The sequence below is a fragment of the Adiantum capillus-veneris genome, chromosome 17 (genome assembly GCF_014529385.1).
Source record: "Adiantum capillus-veneris isolate H3 chromosome 17, ASM1452938v2, whole genome shotgun sequence".
NCBI classification, from domain to species: domain Eukaryota; kingdom Viridiplantae; phylum Streptophyta; class Polypodiopsida; order Polypodiales; family Pteridaceae; genus Adiantum; species Adiantum capillus-veneris.
In genome coordinates, this window is record NC_140947.1 from 43,830,932 (window position 1) to 43,856,257 (window position 25,326).

General features: G+C 44.1%; 1 protein-coding gene across 3 annotated transcripts; it reads left to right on the forward strand.

The window, feature by feature from the left end:
* Window positions 1-5,814: 5,814 nt before the first annotated feature.
* On the forward strand, window positions 5,815-24,399 carry LOC147437125 (protein trichome birefringence-like 9). 3 transcript variants are annotated; one of them, XM_086486748.1, is made up of 5 exons: window positions 5,815-5,961; window positions 6,242-7,053; window positions 20,363-20,752; window positions 23,209-23,367; window positions 23,765-24,399. In XM_086486748.1, the coding sequence occupies exons 2-5, from the start codon at window positions 6,251-6,253 to the stop codon at window positions 24,108-24,110; spliced, it is 1,698 nt and encodes a 565-aa protein (XP_086342874.1). In that variant the 5' UTR covers window positions 5,815-5,961; window positions 6,242-6,250; the 3' UTR covers window positions 24,111-24,399. The 3 variants fall into 3 exon arrangements, with proteins under 3 accessions (XP_086342874.1, XP_086342875.1, XP_086342876.1); XM_086486749.1 differs by lacking the exon at window positions 5,815-5,961 and adding an exon at window positions 5,971-6,104; XM_086486750.1 differs by lacking the exon at window positions 5,815-5,961 and adding an exon at window positions 6,007-6,117.
* Window positions 24,400-25,326: the final 927 nt, after the last annotated feature.

A 25,326-nucleotide genomic window follows, 5' to 3' on the forward strand; every position in this document is an offset into this window, starting at 1 on the left:
TTACGACTTGCATAAACACCAGCTATAATATCCCAAACATGTTTTGCAAATTTCATTGAATGAATGTGAGGAGTAATAGTGCGCTTCATAGACAACGCAATCAATGCATGAGCTTGCGCATCTTTTACAAAATGACTTCACCTGTAGAAATAATTTGCTCATTAATATCCTTGACACAAGCAAGGAAAGTGTCCATGTCATCTTCCTCATACATAATCTTCGACTCCAGCTCTTTACGCAACAACCTAATTTTTGCCTCATTACGACTTGCATAAACACCAGCTATAATATCCCAAACATGTTTTGCAAATTTCATTGAATGAATGTGAGGAGTAATAGTGCGCTTCATAGACAACGCAATCAATGCATGAGCTTGCGCATCTTTTACATCCCAATGAGCTTGCTCAACTGTAGGCAAAACAGCTCTGGTAGTAGCAACCTTGCCACCAAAACCTGCAACATCCTCAACATCGCCTACATCCTCAAAACCAGGACGTACATCAATGCCCTGCACAATGTTCCAAATTCCCTTTGACACAAGGACATGTTGCATCATGTAAGCCCACATAGGGTAATTGTCCCCATCCAACCTATCCACACCAACAAACATCTTGAACACATCTTGTTGTTGTAAGCGATGGCGAATGCTACACCTGATGTGAAAACTATTCGAAAAGAGGAGGAACAAAGTGGGAACAATATGTGCTACATAGCACAAACCATAGATGACTGTATAGGACATGTTATACAAAAAACAACACTCACAAAATTTTGCACAAAATGACGAAATAGCCTATGCAGTACTTTCTAAAGTGGAAATGGAGGCCAAAATAAGCCCGAATCAGAAATCTGAGCAGACTGTGCTTTATGAGCTTGCCCTAAATATTTGTCGACCTGCAAACGCTCGCCAAAGCTCACAATAATCAAAGATAGTGAGTAAGAGTGTGTTGGAGATGCTAGCGACTAAGCTCGGTTGGATGCAACCTGCTCTGATACCAGTTCTGGACACCGATGGTACTTGGGAGACAGGGTCAACATCTTCAAGGTATAATGTTTATGATATTTTTCATGTGAATAAGATAGCAAATACTGTGGATTCCAAGGTGCTAATGTGTTATGAAGTCTATCAAGTAGTAGATGAGGCCAAGGCAACTATGCAATTGATAGAGGTTGCTGAAGAGGCGGGTGCTAGGCCAAAAAACTGTTGTGAAGTGGAAGAAGCATGCCCAAAGTAGTGGGCAAGTTTATCTTGAGCAGCAAGAGAATGAAGGTGCGAGTATGAGTGATCATGATGTGCTAGTAGTTGAATGTACAAAAGCATGCCCAATTTGTTCACGGGATGCTATGGAGACATATCAAATTATTGTTGCAATTTCTTTGCAATCTTTTAATAGTACTAATTATGTTACTTGGGATGTTGTACTGGATACATGATCTTTTGAACATGTACCTTGGTTAGAGACTTATCAACGAGTACATGTGACTCCCCATCCATGTCAACCATCCAGTCATCGAGCCCCCAACAAACCTCGTCATCAAGGCCTTGTACACATGAATGTGTCCTATGTGTGAGTTCAGTGTTTGCTTCGTTTTTGCAGTTTCGAGTTCAATAAAGGTTGTTTTTGGTTGAACATAAATGTTCAACAAGGGGGTTGGGCAAGGATGCTGCAACCAAAGTTGGTCGATGTTGAGAAGTGGACTATGAAATGCAATGGGTGCCTACAGGTGCATGACAAGGAGCTAAAGTAGGTGTGAAGGCCCTTGGCATGCAAGTGATGGCAGAAATGTAAGGCTGATGTGGTTTTCTAGGCTAAGAAGGCTTCAGGATGGGAAAATCAAGATGATAGGTCGAGGTGTTCAAATAGTAGGGGTATTGCCTTGGGATGTGGTGCTTGAAGTGCTCTACATGCCGGTCCAAACAACCCCTCAAATGGAGCCATGGTGTGAAAGTCATGGCGATCCAAAGATAGAAGGCTTGTCAGGTCCCCGACAGACAGGGCAGGTCACAAATAGGTTGCCAGAGTTGATGTCAATGGATAGGGTTGCAATACTCATGTTGTGCTTTGTCAGGTCTGTGATAGATAGGGTAGGTCACAAATAGGTTGCAAGAGTTGATGGGCTAATTGGAAGATTTGCCGGGGGCCAGGTGTGTGCCAAGTTGACTACACTGGTAGGCATGTCATCTAATGTTTTTTCAACCTTGCCACGGTTCTAGAGGGTAGTATGCATCATGTGGGATCAATCAGCTTGTCAATTGGAGTTGGGAGTGCAAAGATATGCCTGGTGGAAGTTTTTGCAATTGCCCGAGCCTCAATGTCAGATGTTAGATGTTTTTTTTCCAGTTTTGCGGCCTCAATTTGAGGTCTCAGATGAGTCAAAATTTGGTGGGGTGCTTACGGTTCAAAGTAGGAATGAGAGATTTTAGCAAAGCTTTGCGGATCAACCATCAGATATGGGAGCAGGGAATGGAAGTGGCCCATAGGTGGTACAAAAACAAAGGTTTGTAAGAGCATTAGAAAAAGATTTTTTGGGGACCTGAGGGGGGCAGGGCATCGTGCCCCGCCACGTGGCACTGGGAAAACCCACATGGTGTGTGATTACTGGAGGTTTGAATGTTTATATAAAAGATGATGTTCAAATTCATTAGTAACGTGAGGAGGAGAGGGAGAGATCTCCCCTAGCCCTGGCTATGGCGGCCACCCTACAGGCAGTGTTCAACGTAAAGCGGATGTCCGTGGCATGCCAAGGGTGATGGTTGTGGATGCCGTGGCGCAGGTGCGGTGGTTGTGGTCAGCCTACGATGGCAGTTCAACAATGGTGATGTGGCACTGGCCGTTCCCACAACCCCCAATCTTTTGAGAGCAAAGGTAGAGGGATCCCCCCACTAGCACTAGCACTAGTGCTAGGGAAAGGGGGTTGTCCCGTGGATTAGGTGAATGAGAGAAAGAGAGAGAGGTCAACACAACATGTCAAGAGGCAATTTCCATGCATGAAAGTGGAAAAGTGTCCGAAGCTATCGACTTTCTAAAAATGGGTGGTGGCCCCTATTCGCAGGAAACCTCAGAACGGGTGAGACACGTAGCCAATCGTGCACACATCAAAGTAGGCGGAAGGGTAATTTAAGTCCTTAAAGGGACTGCCCTTTTGCCGAAATGCACAACACTCTTTGGTCTAGAGCAATTGAACTAAGTTAAACACTTTACCAAAAAGGATGTGGGTTCAATTCGCAGGAAACCTCAAAACGGGTGAGACGCGTAGCCAATTGTGCACAACGAAGTAGGCAGAAGGGTAATTTAAGTCCTTAAAGGGACTGCCCTTTCGTCGAAACGTGCAACACTCTTTGGTCTAGAGCGATTGAACTAAGTTAAACACTCTACCAAAAATAAAAAATAAAAAATGGGCGGTGGCCCCTATAAAAGCACCTTTTGTAACCATTTTGAAGCCTTTTTTGCACAAGAGGAGTCTGTAAGAGCCGGGTGTGAGCCTGAGGGGCTGATTTTTGTGGAAGCTCGCCACTTCGGTGGTGTAAAGGTTGTAAAAGAGTTGTGCTAAGCAAGGTCGTGCCTATATTCCCCTTCTCTGATGTAGGTCCCCCCCCCCCCCCCCCCCCCTCTTTTCTCTTGCTCTTTGGGTGTGTGTCGGTGTTGGTGGAGGTGTGTGCCCACGGACCGATGTGTGGTGCAAAGAGTGTGAAATTGAGGTGCTGTGTGTGTTGGAAGGAGTGGAGCGAGTCGCTGGGGTGAAATTGTGTTGAGTGGTGATCTTGTCAAGCGGGTGTGTGTTCAATCGTGTGCAGATTGGGTTCTTTCAGTGTCAAGTGTATTTTTTGAAGGTGTTTTCGAGAGGATAGGGGTGTTGTGGATAACCTGGGCTACAGAAAGGCTTTTGTGTGTGTGCTGGGTGTGTTCCCCATTCCCCCTCTCCAACGCTATAGAAATAGGTTTCAAACATGTATTTGTTAAGATTGATTTTGATAAAGATTATGATCTCTTGGAGTGGTCCTTCATCTTGCAAAGCTTAGAAAGAATGGGCTTTCGCCCAAACTTGCTATAACTTGTGGCCACACTCTTTGGTAACGCCAAAGCGCGAGTTTCCCTGAATGGCGCTCTCTTAGGATACTTTGAGGTAAATAGGTATGCAAGGCCTTGGCCCCCCTTATTCGTAGTAGCATCAGATGGGCTAAACTATCTCATCAAAGGCAAAATGGATCACGGTTTGACTAAAGGGGTTCCCCTCCCAGACCAGAGAGGCCAGCAATGGCTTACACAAACACCCTACTAGCGAACAAGGAAATCACTTTAAGGTAGTTTTGGAGGCCCATGCAGACCTTCTGCACTGCCTCATGCTCAAGGGTCAACCATAAAAAATTTGGAATCGAATCCTCTAAAAAATGGATCTCTCAGCAAGAGTGTAAAGTAATTAAAGAAGAAGAGAAGTTCAGACTGCTAGGGATCCCTTCTGGCTCTAATGTCACCCTGAAATAGAGGTGGGAAAGGATCCTTGGCTGGTTTAAAGAAAAGCTACACAAGTGGAAAGGGTTCTAGATCTCACTAGTCGGCATAGTCATGGCTAGCAACCATTTCCTAACTTCCTATATCCTCTTCTTCCTCTCCTAGAGACCACCTAACTCCCACCTACAACAAATTATCTGACACTGCTTCCTACTTGCCCACCCTCAACCCCCTCCCACAATCATCCTCCCCTCACTCCACATCATCCTCAATAGAAGGTAGAACGTCTCTCTTGATAGAAGGCAAACTATCTGACATTGCTTCCTACTTGCCCACCCTCAACCCCCTCCCACAATCACCCTAGTATTTTTTACTGGGGCTTACCAAACCCAAAGTCTGAGATGCTCGTTTTCCAACTTTAACTTGCAAGTGGTCCATACTAAGCATTCTGAAGTCTCCACCTACAATATAAGGAATCTTATAATCAGGGACATCCATGCCATGTACAACTCCTTGGAGGACTCCCAAAAGCAAGCTACATTTGAGACGCATAAGCAATCTACTCTAATTGAGATGGCAACTGAAAACTTGGCAAGGATTAGAAAAGTTACACAATCGGTCATGAGATTTGTTAGCCTCATGGAAGAGATCTAGGAAGCTATAGACAATCTTCCCTAGTTTCCCCCCCTTGCCACATGTGACCTCTTGTCCACCTTGTCAAGCTCTTGGGCAAGCCCTCTTGTAGTTATTCTTCACAAGTTCTTGTAGCCCGAGCATACCCCCCCTTCCCCCCTTTTGCGCGCCCTGTATATAAGAGTTGTTGTAATCTCTCACCCATCCGGTATGTGTCTGATGCAATAGTTTTTTACTCTCTCTAATTAAATTTCCAATGTTTTGATGGACAAAAAAGAAAAAGAAGAAGCTAAGAGCCACACCTTAGAGCTAGCTCACACAATGGGGAGGTTACGAACTTTTGCGCAACCTGCAATGGGTGCTTTTGTGTTCATGTGAAGACCTAGGAGATATGCATTTTTTATTATTATTAACACTAATAATTCAACCACGATTTGGAAATAATGCACAACACGGTCTTCTTCCCTTTGCAAGCCTGGAAACCAGTTGTGAACTTTTAAGTGGCAACCCATCATGGGAACCTCAGAAGTTTGCAATTAGTCGGCATTGGGCAACCAGTTGTGAACCCGGCCTTCATGTGAACTAGCTCTTAGAATGTAGCAACAACGGTCCAAGCACTTCCGATCCAAGCCCACAAACGACAAGCCGGACGGATCGCGATTTGCGACTCTTAAAAGAGGTAGTTTACTAGGAAAGCAATGCTCATTTCTGGGTCCCTCTGCCAGTCCACAGAATCTGCGCATCTCCCCAAAGGAAAGTGAAAATGCTACTGTTTTTTCCCACTTGCTGCGAAATGCGGATGATGGAGAATTGAGAGGCTTTTGATCACACACAGTACTCTGCTTGCTTCTGCCTTGTGCAATCCAGCGATGTTGATGTAATCTCTCTCTCTCTCTCTCTCTCTCTCTCTCACACACACACACACACACACACACACACACACACACACACACGGACGCACGCGTGCTTGCGGGTTACAGAGTACAAAGGGAAGCAGGTGCTTAGACATCTTGTTTTCGGGTATAGAACCTGGGTCTCTCTCTCTCTCTCTCTCTCTCTCTCTCTCTCTCTCTCTCTCTGTGCGTTATGGAGCTTGCAAAATGCATGCTTGCTGATTAGAATTCTTCAAGACATTCTTCTTGCTCTCGCTTTTACAGAACAAGAAGATGGTAGTGCTCAAGGCAAGAAACTGCTTGCGAAACATCCTGGACAGCCTGTATCAAGCCATTCGGAGCAGCAGAGTTCTCAACATACAAAGCCAAGTAAGCCAGCTTGTGAGAAAGCCTTTCCTGCTAAAAGCCAGTATGAGCGGTTTCCGCATATGCGGAATCTGTGGCTCGCTCCTCTTGGTCCTTCTCATCTTCATGTTCACTCTCTTCTACCTAGATGTGGTGCATCTTGTGTCAGCACCTGGTTACAGTAGTGGCATTCTCCTCAATGCAGCCGCAATCCGGTCCCTTGCCCGCCTCAATGAAGGTTTTGTATACGTCGATGAGCATCCTCGTGTATTGTCATCATCCCAATCTTTCTCTCATAAGGACACTCGGGTTGAGCAGAATAACCCAACAGCTCAAGATACAGAGGATTTACATAGTGTAAACAAAGGTTTAAGTCCGACAGAAATAGCCGGTAAATCTTCATATAGCGATCCGTTGAATTTGCAAGAGAAAGATCCCTTTGTTGCTAGCCAATTGCAAGGGAATAGGGATAATGAAACTGGATTAGGGAAAGAGTCATTTAATCAACAGCATATTACAATTGAGGAAGTTATCAATACAGAGAATGGTGGTATGTTGAAAGGAGAATGTAATTTTTTTGAAGGGAAATGGATTCAAGACCAATCGTATCCGCTCTATGACTCCGAAGCTTGCCTGTTTATTGATCCTGGCTTTCGCTGCCAAGAGAATGGTCGCCCTGATCAAGATTACTTGAGATGGAGGTGGCAACCCTCTAGATGCGATCTACCCAGGTATTTCATTGAGCATCATAACTCTGTCTCTTTTGTGAAGTAGTCTATACCAGATTTTTTTTGTATGCAAATAAGATAATGCTGATAGGAATAAAACTAAATTTTCTATGCTCTGCACCCATACAGTCACTTCAACCACTTTTGTTTACTACTTTTTTGGCACCACATCCACACAATCACTTCAAATGCTGGATGACGACTATGTGCCATTCGTAGTAAGGGCTTCCGGTGGCTCAAGTGGCTAACACCCTCTCAAATATATCGTGTTGTGTCTGCATACCATTGTGTGTAATAGTGGTATCAAAGCTCAGGCTAAGCAACCGAAGGACTGATGACAGCAGACCGGCTGATGGAACCCCCTCCCCCCTAGTCTGTCCAACCCATGAACCTGCAGCGCCCTTCCAAGCCTGCCTAAGCCTTATGACTAAGGCGACGACCAAGGTAGGCCCAGCATGGAGGGATTGCAGTATTTTTTGCATCCTGCATATTACAGGTGGATGTATGAAAGCTTAACAGCGAGCCACTTGTCCAGTCCATGGGAAAATGGTAGGCAACAGTAAGAATAGTTGCATGTCTTTTCTTCGTACAGCAAGCTCCTTGTCATTGCCAACAAGTGCGACAGGTGCACATCTTTGGGCTCTACCCTTGTCTACGGGCATAAAGCGTCTTCTTGCTGCTGCCGCATATGGTTCCTTTGTTCCCCCCCCCCCCCTTATCCCTTCCTCTTATTTCTTCGCTGTTTTTACTGGTTGTTTGTTTTTTGCCTGTTGTTTGAGTTTTCCCCTTGCTAGAGGGTTGTAGGGTGTCCAATGGGTGTGTGTGCTTCATGTGAAATTGTTTTATTCTTTGTTGTCTCGTTGTATCTTGTTTGCTTGGGCCTTTGTCACAATCTGGTGATGTGGCACTAACAGAAGAAGAAGACAAACTTACTGAAGCCGGCTGAGGGGCCTAAAACCCTTTACAGAAGACACAGGGGACTGAGGGGCCTAAAACTCTTTACTGAAGACACAGGGGGTTAGGATTAAAATCCTAACCCTACCAACTTGCAGATCAGTGGCCGAGGGGCCTAAAACCTTCAAAGACCAAGCAGAAGCCAAATTGTGTGAAGCATGATGACGTGGCATCATTGTACGACCCAACCTGCGATTTGCGGAGCTTGTTGTTGATGTGGCAGCGTTGAACGGATAGCCCAGTGGGCACAAGCTTTTGGACCAGATGCTTTTAGACCATATTTAAAGGCCCTGGCCCATCTAAAACCATCTCACATGAAAGGTACTCTCTCTCTCTCTCTCTCTCTCTCTCTCTCTCTCTCTCTCTCACACACACACACACACACACACACACACGCACACTACGGGAGTGGAACTCTGCCACTCCATGTCTCGTGTGGATTTTCTCTCTTTCTGTTCAGTTGTTTTAAAGTGCTAAAAGTCTATTCCAGTCTCTTCTTTTCAGTTGGCATGTGTTGCCATCCCGTTATAATGGTATCAAAGCTTTGAATGTGTGCTTTTCTGAAAGCATATCGGTCCCTCCAAGTTCAGACAGATCAAGGTGGTGCTTTTGGATTCTACAGAGTACCTGCAGTTCCTCCTCGATGAATTCTGCGACATATTCTCGAGGCATCCTTGATAGAACCTCCCAATTCTGCAAAGCTTTCGGCAGCGTCTGAATTACATGTTACCTCCTCTGTTACCTTAGGCTGTTCCTCTTCCTCCGGCACCAAAAAGGACAAGAGCTTCTACCCGATAACCTCCTCAGTGCTCTATCCCGATTGGAGGAGTTTTTAGAAATATGGTGCAACGATTTGATGTTTACCCTGTGCAATCGCCTCCCCGACTGCCACCTGGATACAACGGTTGGAGTCTGTATGCCCATCCCTATTATCCACATCTTGGATTTGCACCGAATCAGCCAAAGGACTTCAAGAATGGTGGATCTACAATCAACTTTTTCCCCTTTACAGCCGTGAAAGATAGAAAGAAAGCCTTACAGTTCCAGCAATAGTTTCACAACATCTATGCCCTAGGGAACTACATTGAAGAACCAAGGATCTCTCGAGCTGCCGTTTTTCTCAAAGATAATGCTTCGCAGTGGTGGAGTACTATAGCTACCAAGCCGCATGTGCTAAGGACTTGGCAAGCTTTCAATAAATTTTTTTCCTGGAGCCACATGAAATCTCTCTTTGAAGTACAACTTCTGGCAGAATGGGTAACGTGAAAATGCTTGCCACGGAAACCATGGAAGACTACAACCAAAGGTTTTGTTGACTTTTGCCTTCCGGTGTCTTTCTTCAAGTTGAGGACCAGTGCGAGTGCTATACCATTGGACTACCATCACCTCTATAGAAATATTGTTTGTCTAGACAAATTGCTACTATGCAAGAGCTTATGGACCATGCTTATGAAAGGAAAATTGGAGTTTGCTACAGGAGATCTATCATCATCCAGCAAACTCAAAATCCTTGACAACAATGCACACATTCTAGGGATTCTCGTGGCAATTTGACCCAATCGGCAACACCTCGATTGACACATTGCCATCACGAGCCAGTTATCTACCGAGTTCCGACTAGTCGATACAAACCCAAAATGATTTTAGTTTTGCTTTATATTCAGATATTTTGAACTTGTTCGAGAATACTGTTTGGAATTTGTTTGAAATGGAATTTATCTGTTTTGAACTTATCTTGTTGCCAATTGAGAATTGCTTCATTCTAGTTTTGATGCTGATTTCATTTGGATTTTTGTCTGTGAATAACTCATGGCTTGGACATTGGTTTGTGAGGAGTATTTAACAGAAACTGTGATATAAATAGCTCATGACTCGGGTCTTAATCTTAGGAAGAGTATTTACGTGGATTCTAATAAGAGCGTTTAGTTGTAAATGGAAGCTTTGAATGACCCAAGTTGCGGTCTGGGGAGCGTTTGGTTGTATGAGCCTTGTGAATCTCATGGCCAGGACTTCGGTTCTCGGTGGGAGTATTTATGGGGAAGTGTGCCTTTGAATTTCTCATGGCCTGGAAGCTATATCAAACTGCTGTATGAAGGCCAAAGCCTCGAAGCATCTCGGAATCCAGAAAAAGTGTCAAACTTAATTGACTGTCCACCTTCTTTAAATTCTCGAACTTTCTTGCTTTTATCTTCGAGAAAGTTATATTGGGTGGCTTTATAGAAATGCTTCTTCTTTGTGTAAAATCTGTGATCGTCAGAGTCCGAACTATCTGAAGACGAGTCCTCTGTAGAACTGTCAGAAACTGGGCGAAACTTAGGCTTCTTTACCTTTTTCTTGCCCTTTCCGAAGCTTTGCTTTTTGCTTCGCTTTTTCCCTTTCTTGTCTTCTTTGCTCGAGTCAGAAGAGCTAGAAGAACTGTCAGAAGAAGAAGAAGAAGAAGAAGATACTCCTTCAAATCGCACACGCTGCTTCTGCTTTCTTGCCGAGGCAAAAGTAGATTGACGACCCAAATAACCCGGGAAGTCAGTTCCTTTCTTCTGCTTTTTGTCGTGCTTTTTGTCTTTGTTGTTCGTGTTTAAAAACTGAGTAATCTGTGTATCAACCACCTCTTCCAACTCTTGCTCTGTAAACATCCTTGGAGTAGGAGGTTTCTTGACTGCCAGTTTGAGGGGTGGCTCTGTGGCCTTCTGCCACTGGGTGTGCACCTCGTCGAAGGATGTCTGAGTAAAAAATTTAGCAAATTTCGGATCCTTCGCAAGGTTGATTATCATCTTTGTCGCGTCGTCAACCAATTGTCGACGTTCCATCTCTTCAATCTCCGCCTGAGTAGGCGGAGGCGGGCTGTACTCTTCGTGAGAATCTTCTCCGGAGTTATGACAGAAACTCAGTATGTTGAACTTTGTGTCGATGTATGCTCGTGTGTGTATGTGTGTGGTGTTGTGTTTGGGAGCATATGTTAGTACCTAGTTCTACACCCACTATTGGGCACGGACGACGTTAGTGGGGATGTCGTGGTATTTAGTCAATACTATGCATGATGAAGCTAATGGTTATATTGTCTTGTGGGTGACTACCATGGGTCTATACCTTGCACTTTCCTTTATGTGTGAATCTGGGCTTATCCTGGATTCATCTAGGTATATCTTCTTCGTGATCTCTTCTCGCATCCCGAGATGCAGAGGAAGTGGACTGTTCGTTGTTGGAATCCATAAGTTTCGCGAGAAAAAGATCGGATTTCTCGGTAGAAGAGAAATCGGCCGTGCTCTGATACCACTGTAACAAACTTGGACAATCTTGACTTGGACACTCCAAGTCAAGATTCTACCGCGACACAACAGAGATTCACTTCAAAATAGTTCACAGTTCACACTTGATTCGACACAGCCCCTAGCGGAGTTCCGTCCCTAGAGATACTGGCCCCAAAGACTGGCACCCCTTTCGGTATTTCTTTTTGTATTAATCTGTGTTCAAAGTACAAGAGAGTGGGAGGGTTCTCACTCTCAGACTCTGCGTCCAGATACTCTGAGTTGTGAGGACCCTACCCACTAATTTATAGATTATAAGGGATGCCCAAAAGTAGAGCCCCAAAAGCATTCTCTTTTAAAAACTCTTTTAAAATAAAGCAATTGAGCCAAAAGCTTCAAAAGCTGCCAAATTCAACTTACGCAAATTCAGCCTGCCTTTCCGTACACACTGCCACGTCAGCAGCTCATCGCAAAAAGCGCCGCAAATCACGGAAGTCCGTACGGTATGCCACGTCAGCATGCTCAACGTGAATTCCGGAAATCTGACACATCAGCCTGTTGCGTTTTTCCGGCTTGTAGCCTGCTGAGTGTGTCTGAGAAAACCACGTCACCAGTTTGTGACATATCCCTCTCATTGATTGGGTGGACAATTCTCTCACTCTAAATGCCAAAAGTGACTCTCCCATGATCATTCGTGGTGAGGAGGGTCTACATTCTTTGCCTCTCATTTCTCGTGTGCAGACGAAGCGTGAATTACGAAGAGGAGCACAAGCAACGTTCATCTATGCCTCTCTAGTTACCCATAGCATTCAGACTCCAAACAGGTATTCATCTTTGTTTACGAAGTTTAAGTATCTCTTTTTGCAGGATGATCTTCCACCCCGTCTCCCTCCTGAGCGGCCAGAGGACCATCGCATTGAACTTACGGAGGGGGCACAGTCAGTCAAAAAGGCTCCCTACTATTTGAACAAGACTCAGGAATAAGAGTTAGAGCGGCAACTCACGGGTTGATGGCCAAAGGATTCATATGTCCTAGTGTAAGTCCTTTGCTGCTCCTATCTTATTTGTCCGTAAGAAGGATGGTTCTTCTCGTTTGTGTGTTGATTACAGGGCATTTGACAAGATGACCGTCAAGAATAAGTTTCCGATGTCTCATATCGAGTATATCCTCAATAGGCTCAATGGGGCAAAGGTTTTCGGTAAGGTCGATCTCAAGAGTGGATACTATTAGGTAAGGGTATTCAAAAGCGACATCTACAAGATCGCTTTTCGCACAAAGCGAGGGCAATGGGAGTATGTGGTCATGTCTTTTAGATTGACAGGTGCCGTGGGTACATTTAACCGTCTTATGGTAGGCCGTTTTGGCGATATGGTTGGTATATTTGTGTTCATCTTTCTTAATGATATTCTCATTTTTTTTTGCATCGTGGGAACAAGATGAAAAGGACGTAGAAAGGGTATTAACCCGTTTAGATGAGTGTCAGCTGTACATTGCAACTAAGAAATCTGAGTTTTTTCTCAGTGAAGTTACTTATCTGGGTTACATCATTTCTGCAGAAAGCGTCAAGCTAGATCCTGCTAAGGTGGACAGGTACGTAATTGGGATTTGCCCAAAACTGCATATGATGTGCGTTCTTTTCTAGGTTTATGTATAGCATATAGTTCGCACATAGAGAATTTTGCACGCATTGCCGCACCCATGACAGATGTTTTGAAAGGGGTAAAGACTCGTCGACAGCGCGTCGATTTACCTGAAGTTGCTATCGAGGCTTTCACAGCTCTCAAGGTTGCGGTGACAGAAGCGCCGTGTCTTATCCTTGCCTCTTGGGATGACCCCTTTGAGGTATGGACGGATGCGAGAAATGTCGCCATAGGCCCTGTGCTTCAGCAGCATGGCCGTCCAGTTGCATTCCTTAGTCGGAAGCTAAATAGTGTAGAAAAGAACTATTCAGTTTATGATAAAGAACTTCTGTCTGTCATTCACTCTCTCAAGCATTGGAAGCATTTTTTGTATGGTAAGAGTGTTCACAGTTCGCACAGATCACCAAGCCCTCAAGTGGCTCCAGTCTATGTCTAGTGCACAATGGAGTGATCGCCAAGCACGGTGGTCACAATTTTTTAAGCAATTTAGAGGTTTGATTGAGTATGTGCCTGGAAAAGCTAACCCTGTTGTAAATGTGTTAAGTCGCAAAGGACAGATCCTGGCTCTTGAGTCAAGATCCACAATTTCTCTTCAGGGTGTGTTTTTCGACAGCATGAAGAACCAATGTGCAGATTCGGTGTCACAAACTGCTGACGTGTCAAAACCCTGAAGAATAAAGCCAACTTGCAGATGTCGGCCGAGGGGCCTAAACCCTAAGAAGAACAAGTAACAGAAGAAGAAGTCCTACCAACTTATGGGGACCCCATTCGATTGGGCCCCAGTGACAAAGGAATTAAAATAAAGCAGGACCCACACAAAAGCTGATGATGTGGCAGCTGTATTGAGATTTTCGAAAATTGCGTTGACATGATGACGTGGCAGGTTGTACAGATTTTCGTAAATTACGCTGGCAATTTTTTTGCATTGCTTTTGGCCCAGAAGCTTTTGAGTTTGAAGGCTTTTCATGTAAATTGCTTTTCATAGGCCAAGGGCCTTTAAGTAAACTGCTTTTCATAGGCCAAGGACCTTTAAAATTGTGCTAAGGGCTCATTCTTTGGCATGCTTCTTGGAGAAGGTGCAGAGTCTGGAGTACCGGCTTGTACTGAGTTGATGCAATATAAAGAAATACCGAAAGGGACGCCAAGGTTTGGGGCCAATACTCTTTGGGGTGGAATTCTGCCACTCCGTGTTGCATGTCGTCTCTCTCTCTCTCTCTCTCTCTCTCTCTCTCTCTCTCTCTCTCTCTCTCTTAGTTCTGTTTTTATTGAAGTGCTAAAAGTTTGTTCTTTTTTTATTGGCACGTGGTGCCCGTCTTGTGACAGAGGTATCAGAGCATCAAGCATGTGCCTTTCTGACAGCATGCCGGTCCTACCAAGGAGCAGACAGAGCAAGATTGCACTTTCAAGAGTTCATTGGAAATTTTAGCTTCGTGCTCAGACCCCGGACTTATTAGCCACTTCCACCCTTACTTCATCGCGCATAGGGCGTGCTCCCGTCTTCACCGCTCATGTCTTACAGGGCATAAGCCATTAAGATCACTTGCAAGAGAAGGATCCAAGATTTGTTTCGAGCTGTTGTTTTTCTCAGAGACAGTACCATGCTGATGTCTATAACTATCGAGCCGCACACTTCCAAGGACTTGGCAAGATTTCAAGAAAAAAATTTGCCCGAAGTTATATGGTTTCTGACATCTTCCTTCGGAGTGCAACTTCTGGCAGAGTGGGGTATCTTGAAATGCTTGCCATGGAAACCCTAGCAGATTATAACTTGAAATTTCTCGACATCTCTCAGTAGATGTCTCTACACGAGCAGATGCTGTGCTCGGCTACAACCTCATGGAAGGAACCTAACCCTAATTTTTGGTGCAGGTTTCAGGATGGAAAGTCAATCGACTTTTCGAGCTTGGTTGATGTCGAGATTGCTTTTTAAGTTTGAAATCTGTTTGAGTGGTCCTGTTTGGAATTTGTTTGAAATGGATGGTATCTGTTTTGAACCTTTCTTGGTGTCGATTTGAATTGTTTGACTCTGGTTTTAATACTACTTTCAATGATTGGTGATTTTACTCCTGGGTGGAGTAGTGAGAAATGATGTTTGAGAATGCTTGTTCATACTCATGGCTCGGACCCTTGTGGTTATTTGCGGGGGGAGTATTGAATGATTGAAAAGTGTTGTTTTTACTCATGGCCCGGACCTGGATGGTTATGCGGGAGGAGTACTAAGAAGTCTGAGCAGTGGTTACTCTCAGCACCTCCAAACGACGTAGGCTGCGGTCTAGGGGGCGTTTGGTTGTAAAAGGCCTCTATATCTCATGGCCCGACGGACCTTTTTAGGTTATTTGCGGAAGGAGTGATGAGGGAGTCGTTGAATAGCTCATGGCCCGGACCTGGATGGTTATTTGCGAGGGGATTGTTCATCGACGGCTTTATGTTTCTATGTCTTGTAACATGCATATGTGAGCATTTGTGTTGCATTGTGATGTGCCAACCACTGAATATTCCTAATTGGATGAGATTGCCTGGGTATGTGATTTTAGTGCATCAAGACACCCGTGGAAGATCAGTACGGTCTGGGTGTGATGGCTAAATTTACTACGCCGGAATATCAAGAGTTCCGATCTAGACGAAAGGAGAAGCTAACTCCTTAACAAAAAGAGCAAATTGATTGTCCCTCGGAATGACCCTCGATTTTTTTTTTGAGCTAACTTCAGTTGTTTTGCAGATATGCTGTAATCGCGGACGATTACTCTCTTTCAAGAAGGGGAGATGTCACAAATTGCTGACGTGTCAAAGCCCTGAAGAATAAAGCCAACTTGCAGATGCCGGCCGAGGGCCTAAACCCTAAGAAGAACAAGTAATAGAAGAAGAAGTCCTACCAACTTATGGGGACCCCGTCCGATTCGGCCCCAGCAACATAAAGGAATTAAAATAAAGTAGGACCCACGTAAAAGCTGATGACGTGGGAGTTGTACAGAGATTTCTGAAAATTGCGTTGACATGATGACGTGGCAAGCTGTACGGATTTCCGTAAATTACGCTGATAGTTTTTTTGCATTGTTTTTGTACCTGAAGCTTTTGAGTTTCAAACAAATTGATTGTCCCTCGAAATGACCCTCGATTTTTTTTTTGAGCTAGCTTCAGTTGTTTTGCAAATATGCTGTAATCGCGGACGATTACTCTCTTTCAAGAAGGGGAGATGTCACAAACTGTTGACGTGTCAAAGCCCTGAAGAATAAAGCCAACTTGCAGATGCCGGCCGAGGGGCCTAAACCCTAAGAAGAACAAGTAATAGAAGAAGAAGTCCTACCAACTTATGGGGACCCCGTCCGATTCGGCCCCAACGACATAAAGGAATTAAAATAAAGTAGGACCCACGTAAAAGCTGATGACGTGGGAGTTGTACAGAGATTTTTGAAAATTGCGTTGACATGATGACGTGGCAAGCTGTACGGATTTCCGTAAATTACGTTGATAGTTTTTTTGCATTGTTTTTGTACCAGAAGCTTTTGAGTTTGAAATATTTTCATGTAAACTGCTTTTCATAGGCCAAGGGCCTTTAAACTTGTATTAAGGGCTCATTCTCTGGCATGCTTTCTGGAGAAGGTGCAGAGTCTGGAGTACCGGCTTGTACTGAGTTGATGCAATATAAAGAAATACCGAAAGGGGCGCCAAGGTTTGGGGCCAATACTCTCTAGGGTGGAATTCCGCCACTCTGTGTCGCGTGTCGTCTCTCTCTCTCAGTACTGTTTTTATTGAAGTACTAAAAGTCTGTTCAGCGTGTTCTTTTTCTATTGGCACGTGGTGCCCGTCTTGTGACATTCCGAGTTTGGTAAGCAATGGTTGCAGGCTCTTGTATCCCAAGGGCCTAGCAACTATCTCATTCGTGAAGGTTTGTTGTATTTTCGTCACCGTCTATGTGTGTTGCTGTCACAACTTGCTGACGTGTCAAAGCCCTCAAGAATGGGGCCAACTTACAAATGCTGGCCGAGGGGCCTAAACCCTAAGAAGAAGAAGTAGCAGACGAAGAAGAAGTCCTAGGGACCCCGTCCGATGGGGCCCCAGCGACATAAAGGGATTAAAATAAAGCAGGACTCACACACACTCACGCAAAGCTGATGACGTGGCAGCTGTACGGAAATTCCGAAAATTGCGTTGATATGATGACGTGGTAGATTGTACGGATTTTCGCGTTTTGCGCTGACTGCTGTACACAAATTCCGTGATTTACTCTGCAAGCTTTTTGGCATTGCTTTTGCACCAGATGCTTTTGAGTTTGAAGGCTTTTCACTGTAAACTGCTTTTGGGGCCTACGGCCTTTAAATATGTGCTAAGGGCTCATTCTTTGGGATGCTTCCCGAAGAAGGTGCAGAGTCTCGAGTACCGGCTTGTACTGTGTTATGCAATATAAAGAAATACCGAAAGTGGCGCCAAGGTTTGGGGCCAATACTCTATGGGGTGAAATTCTGCCACTCCGTGTCGCGTGTCGTTTCTCTCTCTCTCTCTCTCAGTGCTAAAAGTCTGTTCAGTCTGTTCTTTTCTATTGGCACGTGGTGCCTGTCTTGTGACAGTGGTATCAGAGCATCAGGCGTGTGCTTTTTTGAAAGCATACCGGTCCTACAAAAGAGCAGACAAAGCTATTGGAATTGTATTTGAGGTATCTTCGACTTCCGACCCCGGACTTATTAGCCACTCCCACCTTTACTTCATCGCGCATCAGACGCGCTCCCGTCTTCATCGCTGTGTCTTACAGGGCATAAGCCATAAAGAACCCAAGACTTGGAATTCATGGATTCAACAGAATATTTGCAGTTTCTGCTCAACGAACTTCATGACATTCTTTCGCGGCATCCTCAACAGAATCTTTCGATGCTGCAAAGTGAGCTGCATGTTACTCCCTCTGATGCCCTAGGTGGTACCTCCTCCTCCGGCACCAGAAAGTACGAAAGCTTCCAACCGGCAACTTTCTCAGCCGTCTGTTTCGATTGGGGGAGTTTTCAGGAATATGGTGCAACCATCTGACCCTGATCAAGTGCAACCGCCTTTGCCACTGCCATTGCCCCCCACCTCCACCACCACCGCCACGAGGCTACAATGGTTGGAGCCCATATGGATACCCTTATTATCCATACCCGGGATATGCGCCTAACCAACCCAAAGATTTCAAAGACGGTGGCACGACAATCAAATTTTTCACTTTTTCCGGGGTGAAAGATCGCAAGAAAGCATTGCAATTTCTACAGCAATTTGACAACATCTATGCTTTGGGAAACTATACAGAAGAATCCAAGATTTCTCGAGCAACGGGATTTCTTAAGATAATGCTATGCAATGGTGAAGTTCAATCGTGACACAACCGCATGCTCCAAGGACATGAAAAGCTGTCAAGACAGTTTTTGCACGTAGTTACATGACTTCGATGTTTGAAGTCCTGATTTTGGCAGAGTGGGGCAACTCGAAAATGCTTGCCACCGAAACCATGGACGACTATAACCAAAGGTTTCTCGACGTGTACCTTCCGGTGTCCTCCTTTAAGTTCATTCCCTTGGAGGACCAGTGTGAGCGCTACACCATTGGACTACCATCACCATTGCAGGAATATTGTCTCTCCAAGCAAGTCTCTACTATGCAAGAGCTTATGGACCATGCCGCGGTTGGCTACAAGCTCATGAAAGGAAAGTTGGAGTTTACCACTGAAAAACCTCCGGCCACTAACCAGAACTCCCGGCAACAACGAACAAATTCTCGGGAATCCCGTGAAAACCAACCTCAACGGTCTCGTCTGACACAACGTCAACGAGACGCCTTGTTACAGGAAGGCCGATGCTTCGAATGTTTCCAAACAGGACATACGTAAAAGTGCACTGACGAGTACTCAGTTAGCTACTTTCGTTCTCACGAAGCTGCTTGAGGCGTATGAAACGGTGGCTAGAACACTTCACCTACAAATCAGTTGGAATTTGGTGATCTCAACTCTTTTCTCATTTAGGAGGAAGCCGTGTTGATAACTCAAGGCAAAATTCTGATTTTTGAGAAAGGTGTGGAAGCACTTGCTGCTTCGGATTCGAGAAAGAGGACCAAGAACCGTTGTTACAATTGTGGAAAGCGTGGTCATTTGGCTAAGGATTGCAGATCCAAAAGCAAAGAGAGAGATTCTACAAAGGACAAAGGTAAAAGCAAGCATTAGGAGAAAAGCAGTGATAGTGACTCAAGGAAGGACAACAAAGAGGCTGCTGGTGACTACATTGGCGTGGACTCTTGCCTTCTAGTCACATGGGATTGGTGCCGCCACCAGCTTTAGCTAGAGAGAGGCTTGTGAGTGGCAAAGAGGAGCAAGAAGTGCTGCATATAATTAATTTGGACCCTTATGTTGGAGTTCAAGTTTTCGGTGTTTGAACTCGTGGGAAGGAGTACAAGGCACAGGCATCTGGCAGGGAACCAATCAAACGTATCTAAAACACTATGGATGAGTGCACCAATCCATTGTTGTTGGTCGGATCATGGACAGGATGTGTTCCATAGTTCATTATCTTGGAGTATTATATTTTGGACGTGATTTGTTCACAATTCGCGAATGGGGATTCTTGGGCGTAGTGTGGTCTACAGTTCAATTTTCTAAAAAGGCAACCGATGCTCAAGATGGCATTCTTTTAAGGTACAAAGTTGAGGGTAGCAAATCCGAGGTGTATCTAGTAGTCCAAGGCCTTTCTACCGATGTCCACTATGAGTTGCAGAGAGGGTGTTAGAGTTTTGGCATCTCAAGTGAACTGCATAATGTGATCACATTATTTATTTTGGCTTTTAGGTATTTATTTTACTTATTTGTCAAAGTCTGGGTAGGGCAATTTACTGAGGTTGGTATATATGCAACCCCTTGCCTCCATTGTATTATACATTTTCAGTTATTCATTGCCAAGGTTGATTGGTTCAGGAGACTCTCTCTCTCTCTCTCTCTCTCTCTCTCTCTCTCTCTCGCGCGCGCGCGCGCGCGCGTGCTCGTAAAAAATCGAAGATGCGGAAGCGAAGAGACCAAGGGGAGAGAGAGAGAGAGAGAGAGAGAGAGAGAGAGTTACTGCCGAAGTCTTCAATTCAAAAGATAGTTAGAAAAGCCAATCTGTTAAAACATCATCTCCTTTTCTTCATAAAATACTATTTTTTTTCCAAATTTGGATTTAAATTTCCTCTTTTTGTTGTCCTTTCTTCATATCGCTCTGATCTGTGGATCGAAATGCCCCTCTTAAGTGCACTAGAAGGGTCCTTATGGAGTACTTCACTCCCTTCTGATTGTGCATATAAATGAAAACATTACATCATATTGAGAAGTGGACCTCAGATTTCAAGGATTTTTTTTTCTGTCCATTTTCTTGTGTTATACCTTGCTTTTGTGCTTTTGTGAGTGTTTTAGCCTCTCTTATAATTTGGAAGTTCAGACTAATATGAGGTACATGTTAAGAATAGTCGTTTTTGCCTTTGCACAGGTTCAAAGCATCAGAAATTCTGGAGAGGCTAAGGGGGAAGAGGGTGGTGTTTGTAGGGGACTCCATAGGCAGGAACCAGTGGGAGTCCATGTTGTGTATGTTGGCAAGCGGCGTGCAAAATAAGAGTCGAGTATACGAGGCCAATGGCCAAGCCATTAGCAAACACACAGGATTCCTCTCTTTTGTCTTTCGGGACTTCAACCTCAGTGTGGAGTACTACAGGTCCCCCTTCTTAGTTCCCCACTCGCGCCCGCCTGCTGGTGCCAACCCCAATGTCACCTCTACCCTCCTTCTCGACTTCATGGACTGGTCCTCCAAGCATTGGCTCCCATCTCACCTCCTCATCTTCAACACTGGCCACTGGTGGAGTTATGAGAAACTCATGCGTAGGTAAGTCTCTCTCTCTCTCTCTCTCTCTCTCTCTCTCTCTCGTGTGGGGGTGTGTGCTAATAAAACGAGGAAAATCCTTCTATCACCCAAGTGTGGTAGATTGGTTATACCATTTCCCTCTTGAATAACAGGTCTTGAGTTCAACTCTCCTCGTCGGATAGATCTTTAAGGTCTCTTGGGATAGTTTCCTACGATGTAAACACAATGTTCTTCTTCTTCTTCTTCTTCTCTCTCCTGTGTGTGTGTGTGTGTGTGTGTGTGAGAGAGAGAGAGAGAGAGAGAGAGAGAGAGAGAGAGAGAGAGAGAGAGAAGAGAACGGAATAACTTTTTGATCACCCAAGTGTGGTGAATTGGTTATCCCATTTTCCTCTAGAGTAACAGGTTTTGAGTGCAAGACTCGTTGGATAGATCTATGAGGTCTCTTGTGAATGTTCCTACCACATTAAATACACACTCTCTCTCTCTCTCTCTCTCTCTCTCACACACACACACACACACACACACACACACACACACACACACACACAGACTAAGAAAAGGGAAGTGGACTAACCTTTCTATTGCCAAAGTGTGGAAGATTGGTTATCCTAGTTCCCTCTTGATGGCAGGTCTTGAGTTCAAGACTCATGGGATTTTTCGCAAGATGTGAAAAAGTCTCTTTTCTTTTCCTTCTTTACTCTCTCTCTCTCTCTCTCTCTCTCACATACACACACACACACACACACACACACACTTTGCATGCACGGCTTTTGGGATTATTCCTATGATGTGAAAATATTTCTTTTCTTCTCTCTCTCTCTCTCTCTCTCTCTCTCTCTCTCTCTCTCTCTCATACACACAATGCACGAGCACACTCAAATAATGGATAAGCTCATGAGTGTTCAAGACAAAATTCTCTTCCATATGAGACCTTTGAGATAAGGAGGGCACTGTGATCCTGTCTTTCCCTTAAAGTACCATTTGAAGAACAAATGTCCTCAACATTTTTGCAAAAAACTTTTGTTTAATGTGGACACCAAAACTCAGTGAAAGTTGACACTTGTCATGTTAAAAAACCACCCAAACGAAAATACTCCTTCCTTCACTTGCTTTCAACCTAAAGCTGTGCGTCAGGCTAATATACCACGTGAGTTAAACAAGAGGGGTTTTCTATTTTTCAAATTTCAAGCAATTTAACAAAGGTGCATTCACAAAATGGGTTTTTCAAATCCATTTTGTGAAAAAACCCTTTAATTCATTAAAAAAAGAGGGGTCAATCTATTCATGTGAACATATCAACATCGGGTTTTTTTTACGTACCCAACAAACGCACGTTACATGGTGGCTTTTAATAGTGGACCCCTAGGGCTTTGCGATATCGTTCTACGCCTTTTCTATCGTTTGGCTTCTTTTATAACTCTCCTCTTATTTCTTTGGGAAACATTAGTCTATAGTTATCATCAGGTGATAGCTTAGTTGGTAAGGGGCTTGAATAGTGTCCTCAAGATTGGAAGTTCAAGTACTTAATTAGCTGCCTTCTTTTTTTGTTTCATAATAAAATGTTTATTTGTTTTGAAATTTGATTTTAAAACTTCTCTTGTGAATAATTTTGTTTTTACCTCTAGAAAACTTATCTTAAAGTACCTCTCTTGTTGAAATCATTTGGTAAATCAACATGACTGGGAATATGTACATCTCTCCAGTAGCATTCACAACTTGTTATATAGTCTAATGTATGAGAACTTCAATCTACCAATATAGAAAAAACGTGCCTCCAGCCGCTAGAACTCCAAAATAGAATAGTGGCATCCCTTCCCACAAATTGTAGTGAGGAACTTGCAGAAAGCCTTGAGCAACATAGAGTTATTAAACTCCACAAACCTTAAAGTTTGGGATGCTGTGGAGAAACTAGGGGCTATATGGCCTACTATACTTTATCCATGTGGAAACTAAAACTTGTTTTGTCTCAAGTGACATGGCTACTTTTTGGTGATACACCAACATAGAAAGGTGTACAAAAGGGATGAATGTTGGAGAAATGGGCACATTATTGACGAGTTTTGTGATTGAAGCAAATTGATCGTATGCCATCATGATTCCAACACAAACACACATCCTTTCATGCACATAAACACAATCACAAACATTTGTAGAATTTGGTGCGATGATGTAGCTTTTGTATTTCCTTTCTATGAACGTTAGCGCATACACTGAGAAATTTAATTCTTGTTTTGAGGTGCTCTTGTGTTTTTAAGATTGACATTCTTGATATCACAATGAATCAAGTTGTCCAAAAATCACAATCTCGATCACAATCCATGTCTCCTTATTGATTGTGTGTTCATAAGGATGATTATGGCAATGCAAGCCTGGATTTGGTTTCAATTCTTGTCATGTGCTATTTTGCAGGAATTTTCTGAGTCTTAAAATTATAGAGTAATTACTTCTTAGTCTAATTTTTTGCTATGTTTACCTAGTGGTTGCTATTTTCGAGTGGGGGATCATGCCAACATGAGCATGACTGTAGGTGATGGTTTTAACAAAGCTATGCAAACATGGAGGAATTGGGTTGCAAAAACAGTGGATCTCACAAGTACTCAAATATTCTTGAGAGGATATGCACCAGCTCATTTCAGGTGACAATATGAGAGATTCTACTCATGATTACTTAGCAGTAATATGCAAATAAAGTTAACTGGTTTTCTAAAACAAACCTTAGAGGAGAAGAAAGTTAGGCATACATGTGTGTGTGTGTGTGTGTGTGTGTGTGTGTGTGTGTGTGTGTGTGTGAGAGAGAGAGAGAGAGAGAGAGAGAGAGAGAGAGAGAGAGAGAGCGCCCACATAAAATTGTGATCACACAAGTACACACCAGAGTGTTTGAGAGAGAGAGAGAGAGAGAGAGAGAGAGAGAGAGAGAGAGAGAGAGAGCACATAAAATTGTGATCAAATCCCGTGTGTGTGTGTGTGTGTGTGTGCGTGTTGGAGAGAGAGAGAGAGAGAGAGAGCGCAGTGCTGAGGTTAATGTGTGTGCAGCAATGGCACGTGGAAGACGGGGGGGGAGTGCCATGAGGAGACGCAGCCATGGCCGGAGGGGACGAGGTTTGAGGAGGTGTATTGGACCAACGAGCATATGGCGTCTGCAGTTGAGAGCCTGCAAGAATTAGAAGCTGGAGGAGCTGCCGTGAAGCTGCTCAACATAACAGGATTGTCCAGCTACCGCAAAGACGCGCACTCCTCCATCTACAACGTGGGCAGAGAGGAGCCCCGCCCCATGCATCGCCAAGACTGCAGTCATTGGTGCCTCCCTGGCCTGCCCGACGTGTGGAACGAGCTCCTCTTTGCAAGCCTCTCCTCGTCTCTCTTCCCTTTCTCGACGTAAATCCTCCCATGGGACATTTCCTTCTTCTTCCCATCGCCAGCATGATGGGTTCGAATGCGGCCAGCGACTTCGTCGGTGTCACCGGATGCTGCTACAAAAAAACGTCTCGAGTTCAAATCCTTCTGTTCCCCATGTACATACTGAGAATCCATCAAGTTCTCTCTCCATTTTCAAGGGTTTTCACAAAGCACTCATGCAAACCCTACCCATCTTAGGGTGGCATAGAAGCTGCGCTCCTTTTACCCTAACAGAATATTGTCCTCAAACCTAAGCGCCATACCCTAATTCATTCAATAACTTTGTGAAATAACCTTTACACCACAAAAGCGTAACAATCAACATGCATCATAAGCCTAGCTTTAGAGTAGAAACTATACGTTTTGGCATATTACCACTTTTTTCATTTTTGTTGCTTTCTTATGTGGGATAAATGGCCATTGAAAACATCAGCCATGAGCCTGAGGCTAGTTCCAATTACAACAAGCTTTGGGAAGTCACAAACGAGATAATTTGATGAATCATTGACCATTTATTTTGCACAAGGTGTAAGACCAAAAAGAGCTTAAAGGAAGGTGGCAGCAATGTCAAAGTGCACTCTTCCAATGCTAGAATTGTGAAGAATGTAGATATGCGATGTACAATTGTTCAAGGCCTAAAGGTGAACCAAGTTCTCCTCGGGACTTAGATACTTGGGTTACATTGATGATATTTACATTTGATCTTTTTTTTTTTTTTTTTGCAAAACTCACAATTGTGAGTGGATAGTATTAAGAACATCAGAAATATACACCAACCTCGAGCTCAAACCGAGCCTTGAGGGTCAAAGGATTACAAGTTTTCTGCTTGACAGAGAAACACAAGTACTCCTAGGCTTTACTTATTACAAGATGCCATCATGACATGTATTGTTCTAGACCAGTCCTTTGAGGCTTGTTTGCCTCTGATCATATGGATTGTCACTCTGTTCTCTTGTATGATTTCACAAAAGCTTGCCACAGCCAGATCCCCTCAAACACGCGCCGATTCCTTGCTTGCCAAATATGGTGACAGAAGTACCTGATTATTTGAGTGCAGACAAGAAGAGCAGGACTTCCCAACCTGTTACTACCAAAGAACAGATCAGTCTTGAAGGACTTAATTTTCCATGTCCTTCGAATCCACTTGCATATTTTCCTAGCCATGCCACTGATTGCCTGGCATCCCATGAAAAGGTGGG

Excerpts from the sequence above, each read along its gene's own strand:
- LOC147437125 (XM_086486748.1), top strand. The coding sequence starts at position 6,251 with ATGGTAGTGCTCAAGGCAAGAAACTGCTTGCGAAACATCCTGGACAGC. Across the intron at positions 7,054-20,362 it reads TCTAGATGCGATCTACCCAG|GTTCAAAGCATCAGAAATTC; the intron begins GTATTTCATTGA and ends GCCTTTGCACAG. Across the intron at positions 23,368-23,764 it reads TATGCACCAGCTCATTTCAG|CAATGGCACGTGGAAGACGG; the intron begins GTGACAATATGA and ends ATGTGTGTGCAG.